The 22,864-nt window shown below is 56.4% G+C and overlaps 1 protein-coding gene across 1 annotated transcript; it reads right to left on the reverse strand.

Annotated features, from left to right (window-relative positions):
* Positions 1-868: 868 nt before the first annotated feature.
* On the reverse strand, positions 869-22,807 carry NPTXR (neuronal pentraxin receptor). The gene is made up of 5 exons (XM_060025996.2): positions 22,158-22,807; positions 9,249-9,474; positions 8,172-8,419; positions 5,418-5,597; positions 869-5,140 (listed from the first exon to the last, which is right to left on the reverse strand). Exons 1-5 carry the CDS (start codon positions 22,737-22,739, stop codon positions 4,910-4,912), a joined length of 1,467 nt encoding a protein of 488 aa, XP_059881979.2. The 5' UTR covers positions 22,740-22,807; the 3' UTR covers positions 869-4,909.
* Positions 22,808-22,864: the final 57 nt, after the last annotated feature.

Below are 22,864 nucleotides of genomic sequence, written 5' to 3' on the forward strand. Positions count from 1 at the left end.
CAGTGACAGGGCTTCCCTGGTGGCGCAGTGGTTGAGAGTCCGCCTGCCGGTGCAGGGGACGTGGGTTCGTGCCCCGGTCCGGGAGGATCCCGCGTGCCGCGGAGCGGCTGGGCCCGTGGGCCATGGCCGCTGAGCCTGCGCGTCCGGAGCCTGTTGCTCCGCAGCGGGAGAGGCCACAGCGGTGAGAGGCCCGCGTGCCGCAAAAAAAAAAAAAAAGAGCAGTGACAATATTGCTGGAGCAGGAGGGTGGAGGCTGTGCCCCTAAGATGGTGGGCACAGGGAGAGCTGGGGACCAGATCAAGACCTCTCAGGGATGGGGTGGGTGCCTGGAGGGGTGGGTGAGGGTAGTAGACCCTGTGGCCGAGAGTCAGTCTAGAGGCCACACGAGTCAGAGGAGTCCAGGTAGACTGTGGGGAGGGGACGGGTTGAAATACAACAGGGCCCTCCCTCTCCCCTACCCCATCTCCCCAGGACCCCAAGGGAGGCAACACTCTGGGGTCCAGGCAAGTAACTCAGGCAGATTGGGTCTCAGGGAACAAGTCAGGGACCTGGTTCCCATAACTGGGGCATGAGGTGGGGATGAGGCGTTAGGAATGAGGCCAAAGCCCAGTTATCAGAACTAGGGCACCTTCCATGTGGGACCTGTGTTCTTCACATCCTTCCTGCATAAATCCTGGGAAAAGTGGTGTGTCTACACCTGGGACCTGGCAGAGCCTGGTTGGGGGGCACAGGTGGGTTTGGGTGAGGCTTTGGGGCCCCAAGGTGGCACCTGTTCTGGCTTTGCCTACTGCCCCGCCCCAAGTAGCAGCCGCTTCATTCCCTTCCGGCACCCCCAGGGTAGCCCCACCCTTGCAAGAAGAGCCTCAGAGTAAACATCATGTTTATTTTGAACATTCAAATTTACAGAAACAAAAAAGTAACAAAACCTTGACATATCATACACACACACACACGCACACGCACGCACGCATGTTGCATCTCATGTCACTTTATGTACAAAATCAGGCAGGAGAAGGAGAGGGGGAGGCAGGTCGCCAGTAGGATGCACTAATTTCACAGTGTCTGACAGCTCGACATGCTCTCTCACTGCTCAGCCTGGGCCCACGTGAGCCCCTTCCCCACCCAGCGGGATCGGGGGTGGTGCTGGGAGGAGGGGTTTAGAGTGGTAGGCAGCTTCGACAAAGAGGGTGAAGAGAGTGAGTGCATCTCTGGGAGAGGTGTCCCTTCCCCAGTTTGCTCAGAGCAAGGGTGCTGGGAAATGTAGAAAAGGAGGGACCCATTTCGGCGGGGGGGCGGGGACGGGGACTGGGGCCACTGCATCATGGAGAGCACTGAATGCAGAGTCAGAAGGTTGGGTTCAGGTCTCCCAGTGTCCCGGCTGGGTGTCCGCAAATGCTGTTCATCTTCCCTGGGCCCTGGCATCCTCATCTGTAAAACAAGGGCTTTAGAGCCCTTCTTGCCCAAATCTGTGGTCCTAGGTCACGCACAATGGTGGCAAGGTGATCTGCCCCCTTGGGATGTTGATTAGGGGCACCATGTGCCACAAGGTGGGAAAACTGGCAGATAAGAGCTGTGAAGCACCTGGCACAGGGCTGGGCCCAAAGCAGGGGTCTGAGAAATATCAACTTTCTCCCCTTCGCAGCCTGGGATTCTCAGGAGACGCCCATCTTCCTCTCCCCTTTCAGCTCTCCTGGAAACTCCAGCTGGTGAGAGAAGGGCACCCTGCACAGGGACATGTTCCCTGAAGGGGCTGAGAACCCTCCCACGGCCTCACCCACGGGGACCCTGGCCCTGGGGTCAGCCCATCCTGCATCTCTGTTCCTCTCGGTGGGGTGAATGGGGTCAGGAGCAACGGATGACCAAATCCCGCTGCACAGACGGCGGTAGCGCCCGTCCCCTCAGGCTGAGGGGTGGGTCCTGGATGTCACCTGCCTTGGTTTGAAGTCTGGACTCCGTCACTTGCTGGCTGATTGACATGGGCAGGTTACTTAACCTCACTGGGTCCCAGTTTCTCTACTTGTGTGAGGGGGCTAAGAACAGTCCTAGCTTAGAACTGTTGTGAGAATAAATGAGGTGATCCCCGTGAGGTGCTCAGCATGACGCCTGACACTTACAAAGGGCCTAACAGACACGGCTCCAGCCTCGTTCTCAGCCAGGAGTAGCTGGAGGATGCAACCGAGCACCATTTCTCTTCCCCGTCTTTTTGGCTGTGCCTGGGAGCAGCTAAAGGTCAAATCTGGAGTCCAAACAGCAGGCGTTCGGCAAAGGTAAGGATGAATAGTAGATGAAGGAGAGGTGGGGACTTTGGGGCGTTCATCTTTCCGGAATGGAAACGGGGATCCAGGCCACTCACCAATGGCCCAGACTCAGAGCCTACAAGTGTCTCCAGTTTGTTCCTGTTCCCTCTGGAGGGATGACCAGGGTGACTCAGCACAGGTCACATGTCTCATGATCACCATTAGAAAGCATAAAGGACTTGGGATGATGCCTCGGGGTGGGCTCAAGGGATCAAACAAGTTCTTTCACCTCCTTCTCAAGACCCTTTCTTTGCCCCAAGGCCTCCACAAGAGCTGTTCCCTTGAAAACGATAACAGAAACCCAGTAAAACCCAGTGTCCCCGAAATCTAAGTTCCGAATTCCGCCGTCACCCCGGCAACAGCGTATGTCCTTATGAGACGCTTGACCCCGCACTGAGGCTGATGTCATTGGCTGTTACCGGGACAACCCAGACCTCGGCAGGTTCTGGCTGAAGTGCACCATCATTCCTTCTAGGCGGAGTTGGGCTGGAGGGGCTGAAAGGTCTCTCTGTGCTCTTGAAATGGAAACGAGGATCTGCGGGCTGGAAGCGACAAGTTTTGGAAAAGCCTCCATGGCCCTGGGACCCACAGTCTGCAGTTCTTGCCTAGTGCCTCAGGCTAAGTGGACGTGGGGAGTGGAGACAGGGACCCAAAAGGGGGGCAAAAAGCCACCAGTGCCCATCTGACTCAGGTAGCCAACAGCTGCCCAGACACCTGGTAGGTGACTGGCAAGGGGAGGGACACCTGTGTTCTCAGGTGTCCATTCCTGCCAGAGTGCCCCGGGATCACACCTCTCCTCCCCTACCTTCTGGGGGTGGGGGGTGGGAATGCCAAGATGTTTGTATGTTTCATAAAGGAAGGTGGGCCAGTGGGCATGCTGGAAAGCATTCTGACCTCTCAAATATCCATTCTCTCAGGTATAGGCTGGACTCAAAAGACTCTCATGGGCAGGAAATAGGGTGTGGGGGAAAGAGCACTGGGTTCTAGTCCTGGCTCTGCTCCATCGTGCTGTGTGATCCTGTGCAAGTCACTTGCCCTCTCTGAGCTCTGCTCCATCTGTACAAGCAAGAGGTCAGACTGGGTGGCTTTTCTCAGCTCTGATATTCTCCTACTCTCTTGGGGGAGCTGGTGGGGACTTAAGGGTAGGAACCAGGAAGCCACCAGCCCTTTGAGACACTCAGATAGGCAAGGGTGCCAGGCTGGGGGAAAACAGAAGAGCTGATCTTTACAATCTGTGTGTGAGGTTGGTCTGCTTTGACCCTTGCCCTCGCCCCTGACTCTCTGGAGCCAGCTTCTGACCCTGACCCAGCCTAGCCAGGTCCCATCGGCTGCCCAGTCCCAGGACCTGCCCCTGCTGTGCCCCTCAGTCCTTAGGCAGGTTCTCAGGCTTGTCCCACCCTATCCACCTGAAATCACAGACCGTCTCACTTTTGATCTGGAGAGCTCTCAGAAATGACGGAAGCAAGGGCCTTAGTTCATAAATGAGGAAGGTCAGCCCGGAGAGGGCAGGGACTTACAGAAGACCACACAGCAGGTCAGCGGCAGGGCTGACCAGGAACCAAGGGCTCCTCCTCCCTATGCAGCACTCTGCACACTACGCCACGCTTCTCTCTACCCTCTCAGCTCCGTCTTTCCATCCCCCAAAGGCTGCAGGGCCATGCAGAGCGGGTAGGTATTGTGGGTCCCCTGGGGCATGTGCCTCTGTCCCATGCTGTCCCCAGCCCAGGCTGAAGTGGCCCAGGCCCTGTCCTGGCTGCAGAAGGGGAGAGGTGACCGTGCCAGTGGGCACAGCTGTGGATGGGCGCAAGGGGTGACTATGGCCCTTTGGCCTCCCGGAGTCTTGGTCCCTAACCCTCCAGGCTGGAGCTGGGAAGGGGGTGTCCTGGAAATTGAGGTGGGGCTGGGCCAGGCATGGAACCCACATTCAAACCACTGCACACGAAGAAACAAGGAAAGAGGAGGAAGAGAGGGGTGTGGGTCGGGGTGGGGTGGGGGGAGAGGCTCCATCAGGATCCCACTGCCCTTGACCGGCAGCTGGTAGAAAGATAAAGGAGGGCTGAATCTGAGTTGCCCATGGTTCTGTCATTCCCTCTCAGCTGGGGGACAGCTCTCCAGCCTGTTATGGCCCTGAAGGGAAGGGGACAGGCCTGTTGCATGGAGGACAAGAGGGCAGATAACCAGTCCTGCCGCTGAGACAGGGGGCCCGTCCCCCATACACGACCTCATGGGAGGAGCTGTGAGATCAGTGGAATCAGTTGTGCTTGACAGACAGGGTGCAGTGGGAGGTGAGAGACGGCTCCACTCTAATGCCAGCAGCCGTGAGGGGGAAGAGCCGTGGGCACTGCTACGCACCCACTGCCAGGCCCTGGACTCCCCCCAGGCTTGACCTGTTGATTTGAGCTGCTTGCTCTCATCCGAGTGGGATTAGGGGAAAGCCATCGAGGGCAGGGCGTTCTGGAGGTGTGGGTGGACGCAGCGGAAACGGGAGGCGTGGCCAGGAGCGGGGCAAGAGAGGAGGCCAGTATGTGGGTAGGCTGAGGAAGCAATGTGACCCCGCCCCGGAAGGCCCCCGAATTGGCAGGCAAGGGAGGGGCCCTGGACGAGGCGGCCCCTCATGCCTTGGCCCTGGCCCGTCCCTTGCAGACATCGAAGGCAGCCTTCGTTGCACCCCCAAAGGCCTCCACCAGCTTGTCTTCCCAGGGGATGACGTTGCCCAGCAGCGGCCCCGTACAGTTGGCAATGCCCAGGACCTGGGCAGGTGTCAGGATGTGGTCCCAGAGGTTAAACTGGGCAATGTCACCCACGAAGGCCTGGGTGGCATCAAACCGGCCACCTAGGGTATCCTGGACCAAAAGAGCAGAGAGAAAGAAGAGAGACATGGAGTGAGGGAGCAGCAGAGACAGGCAGGCACTCAGAGTCAACCCCCTGTCCCGGCTGAAGTCCCACCCACTCCAGGTTCTAGCCCCGCCCCAAGGTTCTAGCCCCTTGGGCGAGTCTCTGCTCTCCCTGGGTCTCACCCAGTCTGCCCAGAGTGGCTGGGCCAGACTGAGAGCTCACTGCTGTGCTTTCAGAGGCCCTAAGTGGGTGGGATATCTAGCTGCATCCCACCCTGAGCCTTACCTGCTCCTGGCCCAGGATAAGGATCCCATGAGGCTTGACGGGGTGCCAGGCGGCTAGGTTCTCACCGGAGCCCTGCAGCTCTCCATCCTGGTAGGCAGACCACAGCCCGTCCCTTGTGGTCCAGGAGAGGCAGATGTGATGCCAGCCATTGTCCTTCAGGCTCAGGGGCAGCTGGGCCACCTGAAAAGAGTTTCCCGCAGCCCCAGGTCAGAGGTGCCACAAGGCCCGAGGCTGGAGCAGTGGGATGGGGAATGGGGAGACCGGTGTCCCTCCTTCCAGGGACTGACCCAAGGCTTGACCCTCCCCTTGCTCCCAGCTCAGTGTCTTTCCGACCACTCTTTCCCCTTTCCCCACAATATATCAGTACAATCAGGCAGCTTCACTCAGATCACAAGGGACTACTCAGTGCTGGTTTTCAGTTGTTTCTAGCTGGTTTATTCACTCTCTAACAGGCCTGCAAGGTCATGCAGGGTGGGAGCTGAATCTCACAAGCCCACCTTCCCCTGAATACCACACACAGTGCCTGCACACAGCTGGGCTCAGGAAGTACTGGGGGCGGTAGAACAAGCCTTAGACGCAGAGGCCGGGCACTGCCAACCAACCCCCTGTGGGATCCTGGGGAGGCTGCCCTTTCCTCCCTGGGCTTTAGTCTCCTCATCCGTAAAGTCAGGGGTTTGGGAAAAGGATAGCAAATATGCAGCCACCTCTGCCTCCTCCTCCACCCAAGGCAGACATGGCTAATCAATCATGAGCCTAGACTCACCCTAGGAACCTTCCTCATCACAGTGCTCTCAGAAGCCACTGATGATTGATAGAGTTGGCCTGTGATATGAAAGGTACTTGCTGCCTCTGGATTTGGGGCTCCCAAAGGGCTCTTTCATCTCCCAAGTTCTCTGAGATCACAATTTATTGCAGCATTCTCTGAGGCCTACTTGGTGCCAGGCCTTGTTCTGGACACTGGGGGTATGGATTTGGTCCTGGTCATAAAAAAAGCTGAGTCTGCACAGGAGGGAAGGACTTCGGGGATAATATTACAAGACAGAGTAACAGGGGCCATCTGGGAGGTACAGAGGCTGTGAAGGCCCAGAGGGAGAGAGGGGTGTGGGAACAGAAGATGTGAAAGCTAAACACATCTGGAAGTACAATGGACTCTGGCAACTCTGCTGCAAGGCAAAGCAAGTGGCGGGGGGCACAGCAGAGGCAAAGGCTCAGAGGCTGGAATAAAATGAGTGCTGTGAGTAGCTTGTGAGGTTGGTGCTCAAAAGGCCCCAGAAGTTCAGGGAACTGGGCCCTGTCCAGGGTGCTGAATTCCTTTCACTAGAACTGAGTGCTAACCATGGGCAGAGGCAAAAATGGCAGCCAGGGGGTGCATGAAGGGAACCAGGAGGCAGGATCTAGATGTCATCCAGCTACCCTGGTGGTCTTAGGACCTACTGGGCTACAAGGGAAGTTCACTGTCCCCTGGGCCCATCTCCCTCTGCCTCCTTCAGGACACCCATGAAAGGCACCTCCTGCTAAGCAGGGTTCTGCTGGGTGTCAGCCACTCCTAGCAGCTCTCTGTGGCCGTGGCCTGGTCACAAGTGGGTGCAATATATGTTGCCTGCATTTTCAGGGAGTCTCAAAAGACCACCATGCCTGCAAGACCCAAAGCAATGTGGCAGGCCGGGGAAGATATTTTGGGGGAATGGGGTGATAAGATGCTCCCCTTCCTTCCCCCTTGATCACCATGCTCCTGCCACATCACTCCCCCCAGTCCCCCTACCTTATCCTGCCCTGAAGCCAGGCTGGGGGAGGGGTGAGGGGGTGGGAGTCCTGGGCATGGGGCAGATGGGTGACCCAAGGGCAGAACAGTGGAGGGATTAAGAGGTGGTTTCTGGAGCCCAAGACCCCAATTCACATCATCACCCCTTCACTATGTGGCCAGGGTGCACTATTTGCCCTCACTGAGCCTCAGCTTTTCCATCTGCAAAATGGGGATAATAGGGTGTCTACCTCCTGGTGCAGTTGGGCCAAGGGTGATAACATGGGTAAAGTATTTACTAGCGCAGGGCACATTTATCGAAGTTTGTTAAATGCTAGGCTCTGCTCAAAGCCCTTTACATGTATTTAAGCCGTTTATTTCTCCCCACAGCCCTATGAGGTAGAGAGTGTTATTCTTGCTTTACAGATGAGGAAAGTGAGGCATGGAGAGGGTAAGTGACTAGTCTAAGCTCACAAAGTGGGTAAGTGGCAGAACGAGGCCTCACATCCAGCATGCAGCCCAGAGCCTGACCATGGCAGCATCCTACTCACCACGTAGGGGAGGCGCATGGGGCTGGTTGCAGGGGGGAGGGGGGCGAGGAATCCACTAGCACTCCCTCCCGCCCTTCCTCCCTCCCTCCCCAGAGAGGTCCTTTGTCCAGAAGAATGAGCAGGGCCCTGGGGGCAGGCACTTGCAGCCCTGCTCCCATAGCTGCTTCGCTGGGGAAGCCTCTGAACCTCTGTGAGCCTCACATGCCCCTCTGTAAGTGGCGCACCACCGCTGACAGCCTCTCTAGGACATGAGCTCCTCTTCGCAGCCCCAGGTCTGGCTTGTCTTGAAATCCCCAAACCCAGCCTGGCACACACCGGGCATTTCATGTGTGCTGATTCTGCTGAGCAGGAGAACTGAAAGGGCCCAGCTGTTTGGGGCCCAGCACAGTACAGGTGCTCCTGAAAGGGCCCCCCCGCCCCACCCCCCCACCCCTCCCACTCGGCCCCCCGCCCCCCGCTCACCTTGTCATTGATCAGCAGCTCCATGGGGTCATGGCCAGCCTCCAGCAGCACAATCTCGTTGGCCTGCCCAGGCACCGAGTAGGAGAAGGGGGTGCCCTGGCCAGTGCCGCCCGACCTGGACCGCAACCACATGCAGACGCTGAAGGCGTAGAGCTCGGGCAGCGCCTTCCGCACGCGGCCGTACATGTAGTTGTTGCGGATGGGGATGCTGAGTCTGAAGGCGTCTGCGGGACTGTAGGCTGAGGACCCTGAGGGGGTGAGCAAGGTGGACACGGGGGGGTCAGTGGACACTGATGGGGGGTGGGCAGGGCATACTCCAGAATGAGGGTTACTAGTCCCCTGGCAGCCCCAACTCATCTGTAAGCCTCTTAAGGGTGCTCCTCACAAAGTTTAAAAGACGAAAGGGCCCTGAGAGCTCATGAGTCCTAAATCCACATCTTTCAGATGAGGAAAATGAGGCCTGGGGAGAGGAGGTGAGCTCCCAAGGCGACAGAGCAAGCCAGCGACAGCCGTGGAATGAGGAGCCAGGTCCCCTGATGCTCACACCTGTACACTGCCCAATACGTCATGTTTTTCTGACCCCCCCGGCGGTGCCAGCCCCAGGTGTTAAACAAATGACAAAATTCTGACATTGAAGGTGCTATTGTGGTGGTGGTTAAATGCATGGGCTTTGGAGTCAGACCTGGTTTAAGGTCTAGATCCGCTACTTACTGGCTGTGTGACCTTGGGCAAGTCACTTGACCTCTCTGAGCCTTATATTCCTCAGCTGTGAAATGGGGATAATAACACTACCACCCCTGTATGGTCTGTGAAGATTAAACCAGCTGATGAATCAAGTGCTTAGCCCACTCCCAGAATACAATAAGGGCCAGAAAATGCTACCTGTTAACAATAATGATAACGCCCTCTCCCAATTAGTCTCTCTTTCTTGTGTTTCGCAGCCTCTTCCCCACCATCCCATCTAGCTTTAGCCTCTGGAGAGCATGAAAATGCTTTCTGAGTGAATCTGCCACCCTGAGGACCCATCTGAGGACCAAGGCCTCGCCTGCCACGCCCTCTGTGGGGCTCAGGACCCACCGCGCTCCAGTTCTGCTACACGGTCCTGCAGGGCGTCCAGCTCCTTCGCCACCTCCTGCCGCTGCTGCTGGCTGCTGTGACCGAGGGCCACGCGCTCCTTCTCCAGCGCCAGCACCTTGGCCAGCAGCTGCCCCTCCAGCTCGTCCATCTCGGAGTGCAGGGCGGTGGGCACCACGGGCGCAGGGGCTGGGGCCGCTGAGAAGTTCACCCGGGCTGGAAGCTCCTGCTGCTCACGGGGCACAGAAAGGGACCACGAGGTCACTTGGAGGGAGGAAGGAAAGAGACAAAGGGCCCAGAGATGCCCACCACCCCTGCTGAGCGACCCCAGGTGAGCCTCAGCTTCCCCATATGTAAAATGGGACGGCAATACCAGCTCCAGGCAACAAACGTGTACTGGTGTCTAGCAGGCTGCTTCCAGTGCTGATGCGTGACGGGGAGCTGAAAGCAGGCTGGCCTCTGCCCTCAGGACGGCTCAGCATATGGTGGGGTGGGGAGCTGGCAGTAGAGAGCTGTAATAGTCCCCTGGGGGGTCGAGCGTGCAGTTGGGGTTGAGAGCCACTACTGAGTCCTTCATCGTGGGCAGGCTATATCCCAATGGGCCCTGAAGGGGTGGAATGTCTTTGTCTTCACTTAGTCACATGTCAAGCTTCTCTAAGGGGGTGCAAGGCTCTGTGCGAACACTGGGCAGACCCGGGGGGACACAAATCAGGGGCTTCTGGAATACTGCTCCAGCGCTGCGGCCGCTTCAGGTTAGCATGTGGTTAAGATCACAGACTCTGGAGGCATACAGCCCAGGGTTAAAATCCAGCTTGAGAACCAACCTGCTGTGTGGCCTGGGGCAAATGCCTCCATCTCTCTGAACCCCTGGTTCCTCTCATGCAACACGGGACAGCGGTACCTATTCAGAAGGGTTGTGGGGACGATTACATGCAGTAAATGCCCATGAACAGAGCCCGTTTACTGCACTTACTGTCTAGGGCAGCGTGGTCCAGGGTGGTCTCTGACACCCCCGTCCTGCCCAGGATGAGGACAAAGTGTTTAGAGTCCCCCTTTTTCCTGTCTTAAGACCCCAGCGGGAAGAACTGGGGCAGAAGCCAGGGCACCTCTCCTTTCCCCTCCCCTGCTGGAGGAAGCCCCTTCTGGGGTGGAGGAATGCAGGTGAGGCCACGAGTCTTGACTCTGGTGGGGGGGGCAGCCTCTGGCAGACACATCACAGGAACGTGGGTAGGAAATTAATAATTCAGTGAGCTTCTAGGAGCCAAATTAGACCATCCCTGTCCCCTATCTCCCTTTTCTCCTCCTCCACGCTCCCTACTGACAGCCCAATGCTTCCTCACTGCCCAGGGGCCCTGGCGGTTCCCACTCCACCTGCCCTGGGCCCTGACCACAGGCTTAGCCCCAGACCTGAGCTCACTGAATTCTCATGACTCCTTCACCGAGCAAATATTCAGTGAGCACCTATTACGGGCTCGGCACTGCACCAGGTGCTGAAGAGACAGCCGAGGGCCGAACAGAAAACCAAGAGCACAGCCTAGCATTCCCTGAGTGCCACGTGCCTGCAGGGATGGCCCCACAGCTCAGGGCAAGTGCAGAAGACCCCTCCCAGCTTCAGTGGCCCAATCCTGGCCTTGTTGGTCATTTGCTGTGTGACATTGGGCAGTTCCCTTAGCCTCTCTGAGCTCCATGTGATGAGGGGATAAATGTGCCCCCTGCTTCAAAGTGCTGGGGGTGGGGAGGGCAGTGCAGGCAGAGTGGCACTGCCACTCCCAGCGCCTGAGAGAAGGGAGCGGCCACCACAGACAGTGACGTGACCTTGCGCTGAGGAGTTGGAGGGACTGACACTTGGTTCCTCCATTCCACCCCAACAGCGGCGGCAGGTGGGCTAACCTCTCTGGTGTCATTTGTCCTTCTCTATAAAGTGGGGACTTGGAGGGTTTGGCTCGCGGGGCTGTGATCAGGGGAGCCCAAGCCTGGCCCGGCATGGGCCACTTTATCCCTCACAGAGTCCCATGAGAGAGGACACAGCCACCCACCCATTAAGACGCCTGCTCTGGCCCACCAGGTGGGAAGGCCAGGTGAGGGGGGCGGGGCACGGATGGATAAGCTGCTCGGTACACCCGGCCCCACCCATGTTACACTAATCTTCACTTTCCACTATCCGGGGGGCTCCTTGTATGAATCCTGACTCTGGTGCTGACTAAACGCAAAGCCTCAGTCTCCCCTTCTGTAAAACAGGGACAACGGGCCCCACTCTGTCCATCCACAGGACAGATGTAAGGATGGAACAGTGGAAGTAACAGGTCCTCGTGGACTGTAAAAGCAGAATGCACACTGTGAGGCTTGTATACATCAGCTGATGGGGAGCTCGCTACCTCCAGAATCTTCCCTTGACCACAGACAGCTTATGGAGCGATAGGGCCAGCCACCCACTGCATCTGAGGCAGCTGGACTTTCGGGAAACCTTGGGCTGAGGCAATTAGCTCATGGATTGCCTTCCACATCAGCACTGGGAGGGCCGGGGCTGGGTCTCCTCGGCCCCAGCACCATTCCAGCCTCACTTTCCCTCCTTCCACTGGGCCTAGCTGGGCATGAGGGGCACACCTCTGAAGAACAGTGTACCAGGCCCGCCCTCGGCACGTTCCATGTATTTCCTCGTGAATCCTCACAGCCACTTGTTTTGGATGGTACTCTTAGTGTCCCCATTTCACAGATGGGGAAACCGAGGCAGAAGTCCTTTTGAATTTTCTACAGTGATGGGGCTGGGCAAAGCTGACCCTTCTGGAGCCAAAGCCTTCTCTCTCTAGCAAAGCGTCTTCCTCCCTTGGAGCGAGAAAGACCTGCCAGGAAGGAACAGGACGTCAAGTGCTATTTACACAAATGCTGTTGCGAGGAGACACTGCGCAGGCCGAGGGAGGTGGGCACACAAGCTGTTCTTTTGTCAGAGCCGCCAGCTCTGCAGGAAGGCCAGGGAGGAGGTGGGCTCACTGGATCCTGTGTGGCCCCCTCCCCACCCCAACGTCTGAATCAGAAGAACATGACTCCCCCCACTTTCCCATCTGCTGCGGGCGCGGGCTGTGCCGCGTGGGCTCGGCCTGATGCCAAGTGGGCCCCCAGCACAAGACGATAGGGAGACGATGATGCCATCACCCCACGAGGGTCCTGATGGGGGCTCAGAACCCACTCCTGTCGTGCTGGGAGTCCAGGGTGGGGTCTGGAGCCAGAGCCCAGCATTCAGGTCCAGCTCAGGTAATGTGCCGGGCTCATTAGCGCTCAGTAACAAGAGGCCAACAGAGGCAGCTGTCCTCCTTGCCACGCACCGCGTGCCAGGCTCTGCACTCCAGAAGCACTGTGCAAACATTCCACAACCCCTCTCGCCAACCTGGGGACGTAAGGAGGCCCACTTTACAGACGAGAGAGCAGAGGCTCAGAGAGGTGAAGTCATCTGCCTGAGGTCACACCGCTGCGAAGTCGCAGACCCAGGACCCCAGTCCAGCCCCTTCTGATTCCAGAACCTGTTCCATTCTTCACGCCTACCCTGACAGTTCGTTGGTCTGCCGAATGGGCACGGTGTCGGCTGCACTGCCTGCCTCAAGGGCCAGCAGAAGAGGTTTTAGTGCCGTGAGAAGGCTGGGAGGATATGGCAGGTGGTGTCAGACCGTGCCTCGGGGCAGCTTCACAGAGGGGCCTGGATGCGAGGGACCTGCCTACGCAGGGTGGCTCTGAGGCTAGAGGTCGTGGGGAAGACCCTACCACCTTGTCCCCAGTGGGGACAACTCCTTTCCTTGAGGGAGCAGAGGGAAGGTGCTGGATTTTGGGGTCAAGGTCCCACCCTCTGCACAGCTCACCCCCGCCCAGACAGCACAAGGCCCAGCTCCAGGGGCAGCAGGGCAGGGTGGCAAGAGAGCAGGCCCGGCGGCAGCGGTGTGGGTCAGGCCTCCTATCTCCCACATCTGCTCAGCCCCCAAGTCCTGTGTGAGTCGGCCCGGGCTCACACCCAGGCTCCACCAGCCCAGTGACCTTGTTATGTAAAGCTGGCATGCCTCGGTTTCCCCATCAGCAAAAAAAGGTACAAAAATAATATTATCTCATAGCATTGTAGTGAGAATTAAATAAGTTAATAGATATAACGCCCTGAGAGTTGGCACGTGACGTGCTATGCGTCAGTTATTATTATGGTTATTACTACTTACACATGTATGTTTAATACCTACTGAAACACCTCGTGAAGGAGCCTCCCCTCCACCCATAAATCTTTCTTTGAATCATTATATTGAGAAAAAAAGCAAGTTACAGAAGAACAGTTAGATGCCATTCGCACAAAGTTGCAAAAATTCCAAACTAGATCACGTATATACAAAAGCATGAAGGAATGCACGGAGAGATAAATACAAATTCGGGACAGTGGTGACCCTCTGGCACCTGAGGGAGACGCTGAGGGGCATCAGCTGTTTGCAACTCGTCTGGGTCTTGAGCCTGGGTGGGGACCTGGATGGTCGTCTCTATACCTTTGTATATCTCTGAGGTACTTCACAATAAATTTCTTTTAAAAAACGGGGGAAGGGCTTCCCTGGTGGCGCAGTGATTGGGAGTCCGCCTGTCGATGCAGGGGATATGGGTTCGTGCCCTGGTCTGGGAGGATCCCACATGCCGCGGAGTGGCTGGGCCCGTGAGCCATGGCCGCTGAGCCTGCGTGTCCGGAGCCTGTGCTCTGCAACGGGAGAGGCCACAACAGTGAGAGGCCCGTATACCACAAAAAAGTAAATAAATAAGTAAATAAATAAATAAAATAAAATATAGTGGGCTTAAAAAAAAAAAAAAAAAAAAACGGGGGAAAATCCAAAAGCAGAGTCTCTGAGGGTGGAATGTAACCCTGAATCTTGACCATAGCCTCACTCGGCTCCTGCGTCCCCCACCCCAGCCCAGGCCACCATCGTGAGGCTCCGACGCTGGCCCTTCTCCACACAGGAGCCAGAGGCAGGCACCTAACTGCAAATCCAAGCAGGTTGCTTGAAATCCTGCAAGAGCTCCCTTCTCCCACCAGTAAATACCCCGCCCCTCTAATCTCAGCCCTGATGCACCCCCAGAAGCTACACTTCATTCCGACTGAAAGTCCCCAGCTCCCTCTCACCCTGGGGCCTCCGCACATGCTGTTCCTTCTGCCGAGAACACTCTTCCCACCCCCATCCCACCTCCTCTGGCCAATGCCTCCTCACCCTCCAGATGGCAGCTTCCCTGACGGCTCAGCTAAGATGCGCCAAAGGGAAAGGGAAAGAGGGTGTCTCTGGAGGAACTGTGAGTCCTCACTCACTCATTAATTCACTCATTCACGCATCCATCTGTCAACATGTGCTGTGGCAACACGATGCCATGGGTACCAGCATGACTCTCAGGTCAGACAGGCCCGTGTCATTCCTAGGCTCCCCACTTACTGGATCTGTGGCCCTGGGCAAGCTGCTCAACTCCTTTGACCCTCGGTTTCCTCAACTGTAAAATGGGGATAATTACAGTATCTACATCTTAGGATATACAAAATGAAAAAATATGTAAAGCCTGGCATATAAAAATGGCTGATAGAGAGTCAAAACCATTATTATTTCCTGCTATTATTGAGAGAACAGGAGAGCGTGGTGAGTAGTAACTGTGTGGATGTGGGCCCTGGAGCCAGACTGCTAAGGATTGAAATCCCAGATTTCAAGGTTCTTAACCTCTCCGAGCCTCGGTTCTTAACCAAGGTTCTTACCCCTCTGAGCCTCGGTTTCCTCATCTGTGAAATGGGGAGAGTAACGGTCCCATGGTTCTCATGGGACTAAGTTGTAAGGCCCTTAGAACAGGCTGGCACAGAGGGCACGCTCAGCCCTGATGCCTCTTACTAACTGCAAGGTGCTGTGGTTCCCTAGGCAAATGAGGCCAGCGCCGGCCACAGCAGCGCTCTCAGCTGGGGGGAGGCTGTCTGGGAGCTGTGACAGCGACAGCACCGGCAAGAAGCTCTCTGTGGGGCGGCGGGGGCACGGTGAGTCGGAGAAGGCCTCTCAGAGGGGCTGTCCTGCTCCCGCCTTCCTCCCCAGGAGCCGGCCCAGCGGGCTGCTCTGTCTCCATCTAACCCTGGCAGGGAAGGGGCAGGAGAGCAGGTGGCAGAGGCCGGACTGATCTTTGTTCTGGTCCCCACTGCCAATTTGCAGCTGGAATGGGAAGAAGACAAATGGACCGCTGTGCACCAAGGGTGCCAGGTCAGGCCAGTCGGTGTGTGGGAGGGGAGGAGGCCGGAGGAAGGGGAGATGGCTCACAGAGGGTGTGCCCATACACCCTCCTGGGCTCTGAGGTCCCAGAGCAAGTGACTAGGCATCCCAACCCCAGGCCCCTTCTCTTCTCCCTTCAAGTACTCCCTGTCAAGCTGCCACAAAATTCTCTCTCAGGCCCTGCCTGCCCACACACCTTCTGGGCCCTGGCCAAGAATCTGCAGCAGAGGCTGAGGACCCCACCCTCAGCCCATTTTCATAGAAAATCCCGGCTGTCATCTTGGCTCAGTTCTGCTGTGCTGTGTGGCCTTGGGCAAGTCACTCAGCCTCTCTGAGCCTCAGCTTCCCCTGGAGTCAAACGAGGGGTGTGGGGGGCACCTAAGAGCTTCCGCTTCGGGTTGGCTGCCTCGATCTCTGTCCCGAGTTCAGGAGGGATCACGTGCCCAACTGTCTTGGGAAATCCAACGGCATTGTTACTGGGGGGGGGGCGGGTGGGGGACACCAGCCACTGATCTCGGTCCACCTCCCACAGGCAAGGTCTTCACAAAATGGCCAAAAAACATGTGAAAAGGTGCTCAACATCATGAGTCATCAGAGACATACAAATTAAAACCACAGTGAGTTCACTACACACCCACCAGGACGGGGAGTGTCTTTAAAATGACCGTAGCAAGGTTGACAAGCTTCACAGCAGGTGGGTGTGCAAACACTCACTGCCACTTTGGAAAAGCGTTTGGCAGAAACTCCCAATGCTAAATATATGCCTCTCCTGGGACCCAAGCATCCCACTCCTGGGGATACATCCAGGAGAAATGAGGACTTTTAGCCAACTAGAGATATCACAAGTACATTCACGGCAGCTTTATCCGTAATAACCCCAAACCAGAAACAACCCAAATGTCCATCCACAGAGGAATAGGGTATCTCCACACATTGAAACACTACACAGCACTGAAAAATAACGAACCACAGACACATACACCACGACTGAAGGTCAGACAATGTTGAAAGAGAACACCAGACACAAAGGGGTGCAGCTTCTCTGAGTCGACCTGAGTGACGTTCAAACACAGAGAAAACTGACCTACAGTGACCGAAACTGGAACAGTGGTACCTCTGGGGAAGTATGGACTTTGGGGTCACAAAGGAGCCTTCTGGGGTGCCAGAAATGTCCTGACTCTTATGTGGGTGGTGCTTTCATGGATGCAGCCATACATAAATTTTCACTGAGCTGTACACTTAAAATTTGTGTCTTTTTAAAGTAAGATATGTGAGCTCTTACATATATTGAATGTAAGATATACCTTAAAAAAAAAAAAAAAAGGCCCACAGGTAAGTCCCTGTCTTCCGCCCAAGCAGCTCGTGCCAGGCTTGGAATGGCAGGAAGGGTCTCCTTTCCCAGGCGAGGGCCTGCCAGCGATGAGAGGCCTCCAGGGCACAGGATGACAGAGAAAGAGGGGTTCTCTGGGTGTCCTGCCCACGCTTCCATCTGACAGATGGGGAAACAGGAGCAGAGAGAAGAAGGAATTTTCTGAGGTCACGATGAGCAGGTGGCAGAGCTGGGTTTTTTAAAACCAAGGTTTCTTGCTAGAATGCAGGTTCCACACTGGCAGGAGGAGGGGTTAAGGGCTTCTCAGTATGGATGCCCCACCTAGAGACGGGGGGAGGCCAGCCACAGGGAGAGGGGCCGTCGGGGTCTGCAGGTGGCCTAGAGGGCACTAGGTTCCACGTCCTCCAACAAAAGGCCGATGGGCAGAAGCTCTCTCACTGCACTCTGCTGGCCCCTTTTGTGGCCAAAGAGGCAGGGTCAAGGGAACCAGCCCCTGCAGAGCAGAAGCTTCCAGGGTGGGCAGGAATGTAAGAGGAAAGCAAAAGCAACCAACAGACTTTTAAAAAGGCACCAAAAGATTCTATAAGCCGCTTTATCTGCAGACTCCGCTGAGGAACTGGCGGTCTGAGAGTGTGTGGCTGGGGAGCCGGGGGCCACATAAACGTGGAATCTGCATACTCCCCACTACAATTCCTAATCAGGAAACATCGGCCCAAGAACTCAGAATTTAGAGCCCAAAGGGCCCAGACCAAACCCAGCCCCTCCTAACCATTTTACAGATTAAAAACATGAGGCCCCGAGAGAGAAAGTGATTAGCCTAAGGTCACAAGCAAGAAGAACTCAACTTTACGCCACCCAGCCTTCCTATTTCAGTGCATATGTAGAGCTGCAAGGTGCTTAGGGAGCATCTGCCCACTGACCATTTTATGAAGGGGAAACGGAAGCCGCGGGTGGGGAGGGCGGGAGGTGACTTGTCTGGCTCTGGTTCCTCCAGACTCTACGAGCCTCCATTTCTTCATCTGAAAGATGGGAATGCATACAGCCTGCTTCATAGGTCTGAAGACTGAATAAGCTAACATGTACATAGTAAGTGCCTAATAAACGTCACTTGTTGTCATTATTTATTGTTTTCAGCCTCCTGATTATCTTGCCAGCCAGCACGACAAGACTTTGAGGACTGGCCCTCATCACTCTCGTTCTATACGCTCTGAGGCAGAAGTGGTCCAGGGCACTCTCCAACAAGAGGCACTTCCCTCACCTGTGTTTCTCACTCTCCTGAAGATAGGTGAGGTCTGACCCCTCCAGATGGATCTAGAGCTAATGATGAAAAACAAGAGCTCTGGAGCCAAACACTAACAGGGTCAGATCCAGGTTCCAATGCTGTGTGAACTTGGGCCGGTTTCTTAACCTCTCTGAACCTTGGTTTCTTCATCTGTGAAAGGGGGATAGAATAGTACCTTCCTCATGGAGATTTTATCAGGATTAAATGAGATAGCGAACAGCACCTGACACATGGTAAGTGCTCAGGAAGCATGAGCTATAATTGTTATTAAGTCCAGGAGCCTCTGCGACCATCATCAGGGTGTTCCTTTTCATGGCTTCCACCCCAAGATGAGGGGAGGCAACTAGCTTGCCAGGCAGGATTAAGAATGTGACTTATGTCCAAAAATTGCTGCTTAAATCTATCTTGAAATTTCATTTTACACATAAATTAGTGCAAAAACAGAACACTGTAACATGCATACATGGCTGGCTGCCCCATAAATGGTCCTTTTGAAAAGTGGTTTTTGGCCACAGCCATAAAAGTCAATAGCATCTGACCCAGTAATACCACTCCTGGGAATTCAGCCTAAACAAATACTTCAACAGACTTAAAAAGAAAAAAACAAACAACTATCTGCATGAAATCGATCCTGCAATGAGCATCTAGAAGCAAAAATAATCGGAAACAACCTACATCTCCAGCAACAGGAGACGGTCAAAGGATTGATGGATGGTGGAGCCTGAGATGGATGTGAGGATATTATGGGCATCATTAAAATGGTAATTACCAGCAACCCGGCAACTCAGGAACAATGTCTACACTTGGATAAAGGACCAAAAGGGGGGCTGCAAAAACGAATAAAATGGTGGAATTAAATATAATTCCCCCTGAAATCTTCTGACATTTTTTCAATTAACAACAAAAATAACAACAAAGATAAAAACATAGAAGACAAACAATTTCTCCTAAGCCCTCAAATGTGACTCCAACTTGAGGCCTGTGGCGAGAGGGTGGGCGAGGGGGACCTTTCCTCCCCTTTGGTAGTCAGCCCAGTGGGGTGGGGAAGGGAGGGATGCAGAGAGGTGAGCAGGGGTGTGCTGAGATGTGCAGGGGTGGGGGTAGGAAGGAGACAGAGGGTGAGCAGGGAAGGCCTCTAGGAGGAGGTGTACTCAGAGCAGACTTAAATGATGAGTATGGATATGTTGGGGGTAATCTAGGCAGAAGAAGAAGAAACTGGGAGATGGGCCAGATACAAAATGGCAGCCTGGGGGCAGGCTGAGTGCACCACAGGGGAGCCCCACGGGGTGGGCTTAAGGAAGATCCCTGGGGCTGCCTGGAGGAGGAAGGATGGAGGGGCGTGTCTGGGCAGGTGGGAGACCAGCATGGAGGCTGCTGCAAGGAGCTGCGGAGAGATGAGGCCGAGGCCGACTGAAGTGGGGGGAGGGGAGGAGCCAAGCAGGGCTTCTCAGAGCGCACCTGAGTCCAGGTTGGGACATGATGAAGGTAGGGGGTTGGTGGGACATCCAGAGGGAGGTGCTCAGGAAGCAGCTGGATCTATTGGTCTGAAGCTTGGAGAGAAACCTGGGCTGGAGACGAAGTTGGCTTGGGGCATCACGGTGGAATGGTGTTGGAAAGCCTCAGCGTGTGGCTGAGTTCACCCAGGGAAAGTGAGAGGAAGGCCAGGAGGGGCACACATGTTACAGGAGGAGGACCCAAGAGGGGACAGAGAAGCAGAGAGGGTGGAGGGGCAGGTGACAGGTACCTAGAAGCCAACCGCATGGAGATTCGTAGGCGGGGATGATCAATGGGGTCAGATGTTGGAGAGGGGTCCAGCAAGATAAGGACTGAAACATTCCCATTCAATCTATCAACTGTGGTGACGTCACCACGAGCACTTTCAGTGTACCAAAGTGGGAGAGAGACTAGTGGTGAGAAAGTACACCCTGAAAACCTGGGGGCATCCTTCTGAGGCTTTTGGATGAGAAGGCAAGGGAAAAACTAGTCAGTGGCTAAAAGGTGCATGGGGTCCAGCTGAGACCAGTAGTCTGACCCCGAGTCTGTCGGGCTCCAGACCCTGACCCCTGCCAAACACCCCAAAGAGACTGGCTCTGGGGGCTGCCAGGCTCAGAAGGACAGGCAGCCCCTCCACGTCCACTGCACTCAGAAAGCAGGAGTGCGTATAGGGAAGCAGGACTCCCCCACCTAGGAGGCTGACCTGGTGCCAAATCCCAGCCACCAGGATACCCCCAACCTCAGCGGGCTAACCGGAAGGGAGCCCACCCTGCCAAATGCACAGGTGCAGGTCCAGGGCAAGCCCAGCCCTGCCAGCCCCAGACGTGGGAGGAACCACGGGCGCCATCTGGGTGTGGGGGCAGGGACTAGGGCAGGCAAGGGGAAGTTTATTGAAGACCAGATCTTTTTTTTTTTTTTACATTAATAAAATCTATTTCTAAAGGGAGGATTTGTTCCCATTTTAAATTTTGGCTATTTAAAAAATTGGTAATATTAGAGCTTAATGTTAAAAATAGCAATCCAAAAAGATTAACTCACTTAATCCTCCTAACACTCCAATGAGGTAGGTGCTAATACTGTCCCCATTTTACAGGTGAGGAAACTGAGACTTCCCTTCACTGTTGACTTTCCGTGTTTCCCTGATTATTTTCCTGCTCTCAGCTCTCATCCTAGAAATCCCCAGAGCTGGAGTGGGAAAAGGGATGTTGCCAGCAGGTAAGACTCTGGGCTTTCCTCTGTCTCTGTCACTCACCTTAGGAGGTCTCTGAGCCCCAGGTTTGGGGTTGGCTGTGATAGCTGCCTGGCTGTGCTCTGACACCCTGCAGGGTGGGTGCTGACACCAACACGGACTTTCTGGAGGGCCACTGGGCCATGGGCATGGCCAGCCTTCCATACCAGCAGCATCTCCTGTGCTGCTCGACCAGGGATGTAACTGAGAAAGCCATGGAGAGGGAGAAGTCCCTGTCTTTCCTTCCTTCCAGCCATTCTCCTCCCTTTGACAGCTGCGCTCAGTTTCGAAGGAGGTAATAAAGGGGGCAGCTGGTGCTGTGGCCTCTTTCTCCCCCCTCCTTCCACGGATCCAGTTTTGTTGCTAACCCCCTTCCCTGCAGTCTGAAGTCGTGGATGGCTGGGGGTGGTCAGTGTCTCCAGATGTCTGTCCTACCTAGTGTGTCCAGCTTCCCCTCCAGGTGGCCCCAAATAAGTTCTCACAGGGAGGTAGGGGTCTGGCAGCTTCAAAGGAGAAATGGCTGGCCCAGGATCACAGGACAGCCAAGAGCGGATTCCCCCTGTTGGACCCCTTCTGTCTGATCCTGAGCCTGGGCCAGGAACATCTGAAAAAGGTGAGTGTAGGGGGAGAGACCCAGGTGGGACCCTATTCTTCACTCAGCCCCCACCCTCCAGCTGCCGGCTTCCAGGCATTTTGTCTGGGCTACCACCATCTGAGCTCCTGCTATCAAGTCCGTGGTCCGAGCCCAGGTGGGGGGCTTAGCGGTGGAGGCGGTGAGGGGCACCCACATTTGGCTTATGAGACACTGTTCCCTGCTCTTCCGCAGGAGAGGAGGACCCTGAGACCCTTGGACAGCGTTCCTATCTTCTGACCATAGGGACTGAGTGTGTGCCTGGTGCAGCTTTGGGGGTGTCTGAAAGAAGGAAATAAAACGGACATTTAACGAGGTCCTAGTTCGTGCGTAGCATTTTCACGTACCTACATTTTCATCAATCCACACTACAGGTGGACACCGTTATACCCATTTTACAGACTCGGAAACTGAGGCTTACAGAGGAAAAAGGATGTGGAGCGAGCCTTTCCAGTGTGCCTCCTGTGCCTTAGTCACAGTGTCAGTCTCCGGCCTGTGTGCGCTACCGGACTCCTCCCTTCTCCCCCTGGGAGGCAAGACCAACCATCCCCTTTGCACAGACGGAAACCCGAGGCTCCGAGACTCGCGGGGGCTCCCCAGGGTCCCTCAGCCGGCGGTGGCGGCGGGACCCCGGGACGCTCTCGACTCCCTCGAGCGGCCCCTCCCACTCCCCGGCCAGGTCCCGACGGCGCGTGGCGCGGCGCTCACCTCGATGCGGTCGATGCGGTCCCGGAGGGCGCGCACGGCGTCCTCCAGCTCGAGGATGAGCGCGGGCGAGTCCCAGGGCCCGTCGGCCATGGTGTCGCGCCGGGGACCGGCGTCCTGGAGGCCGCGCGGCAGGCCGCTCTCGCAGCGGCCCAGCTTGCCGGTGAGCTCGCGGATGGTGTCCTGGTCGGCGCGGATGCGCGCTTCCTGCTGCAGCGCCGTCTGGCGTAGCTGCTCGGCCGTGCTCTGCAGCAGCAGCAGCTCCTCGCGCTCGCTCGGCGCCGCGTCCCCCTGCTCGGCCCCCGACGGGCAGGCAGCCGCCAGAGGCGTGCACAGGAAGCGGCTGAAGAGGGGCACGGGCGGCAGCGGGTGCGCGCTGGCCGCCGGAGCCCCGGGCAGCGCTGGGGGCCCGGCCGAGCCGCCCGCGCCGTGCAGCGCGCTAAGGCTGCGCTGCGGACCCTGGGACGCGGCGGCGCCCGAGGCGGCCGAGGCGTTGTCGGCGCCACCGGGCAGCGCCCGCGCCGGGCTGGCCGCCAGGGGCACGCTGGCGATGATGCAGATGACGGCACCGAGGAACGCCAGCATGCCCGCGGCCAGCAGCACGGCCAGGAACTTCAGCGTGAGGCGGGCGGCGGGGGCACCCGAGGCCCCCGGCAGGCGCGGCGGCGGGGTCGGGGCGCGGGGCCCGGGCAAGTGGGGCCGAGCGGGGC

The sequence above is a fragment of the Delphinus delphis genome, chromosome 11 (assembly GCF_949987515.2).
Source record: "Delphinus delphis chromosome 11, mDelDel1.2, whole genome shotgun sequence".
NCBI lineage: Eukaryota > Metazoa > Chordata > Mammalia > Artiodactyla > Delphinidae > Delphinus > Delphinus delphis.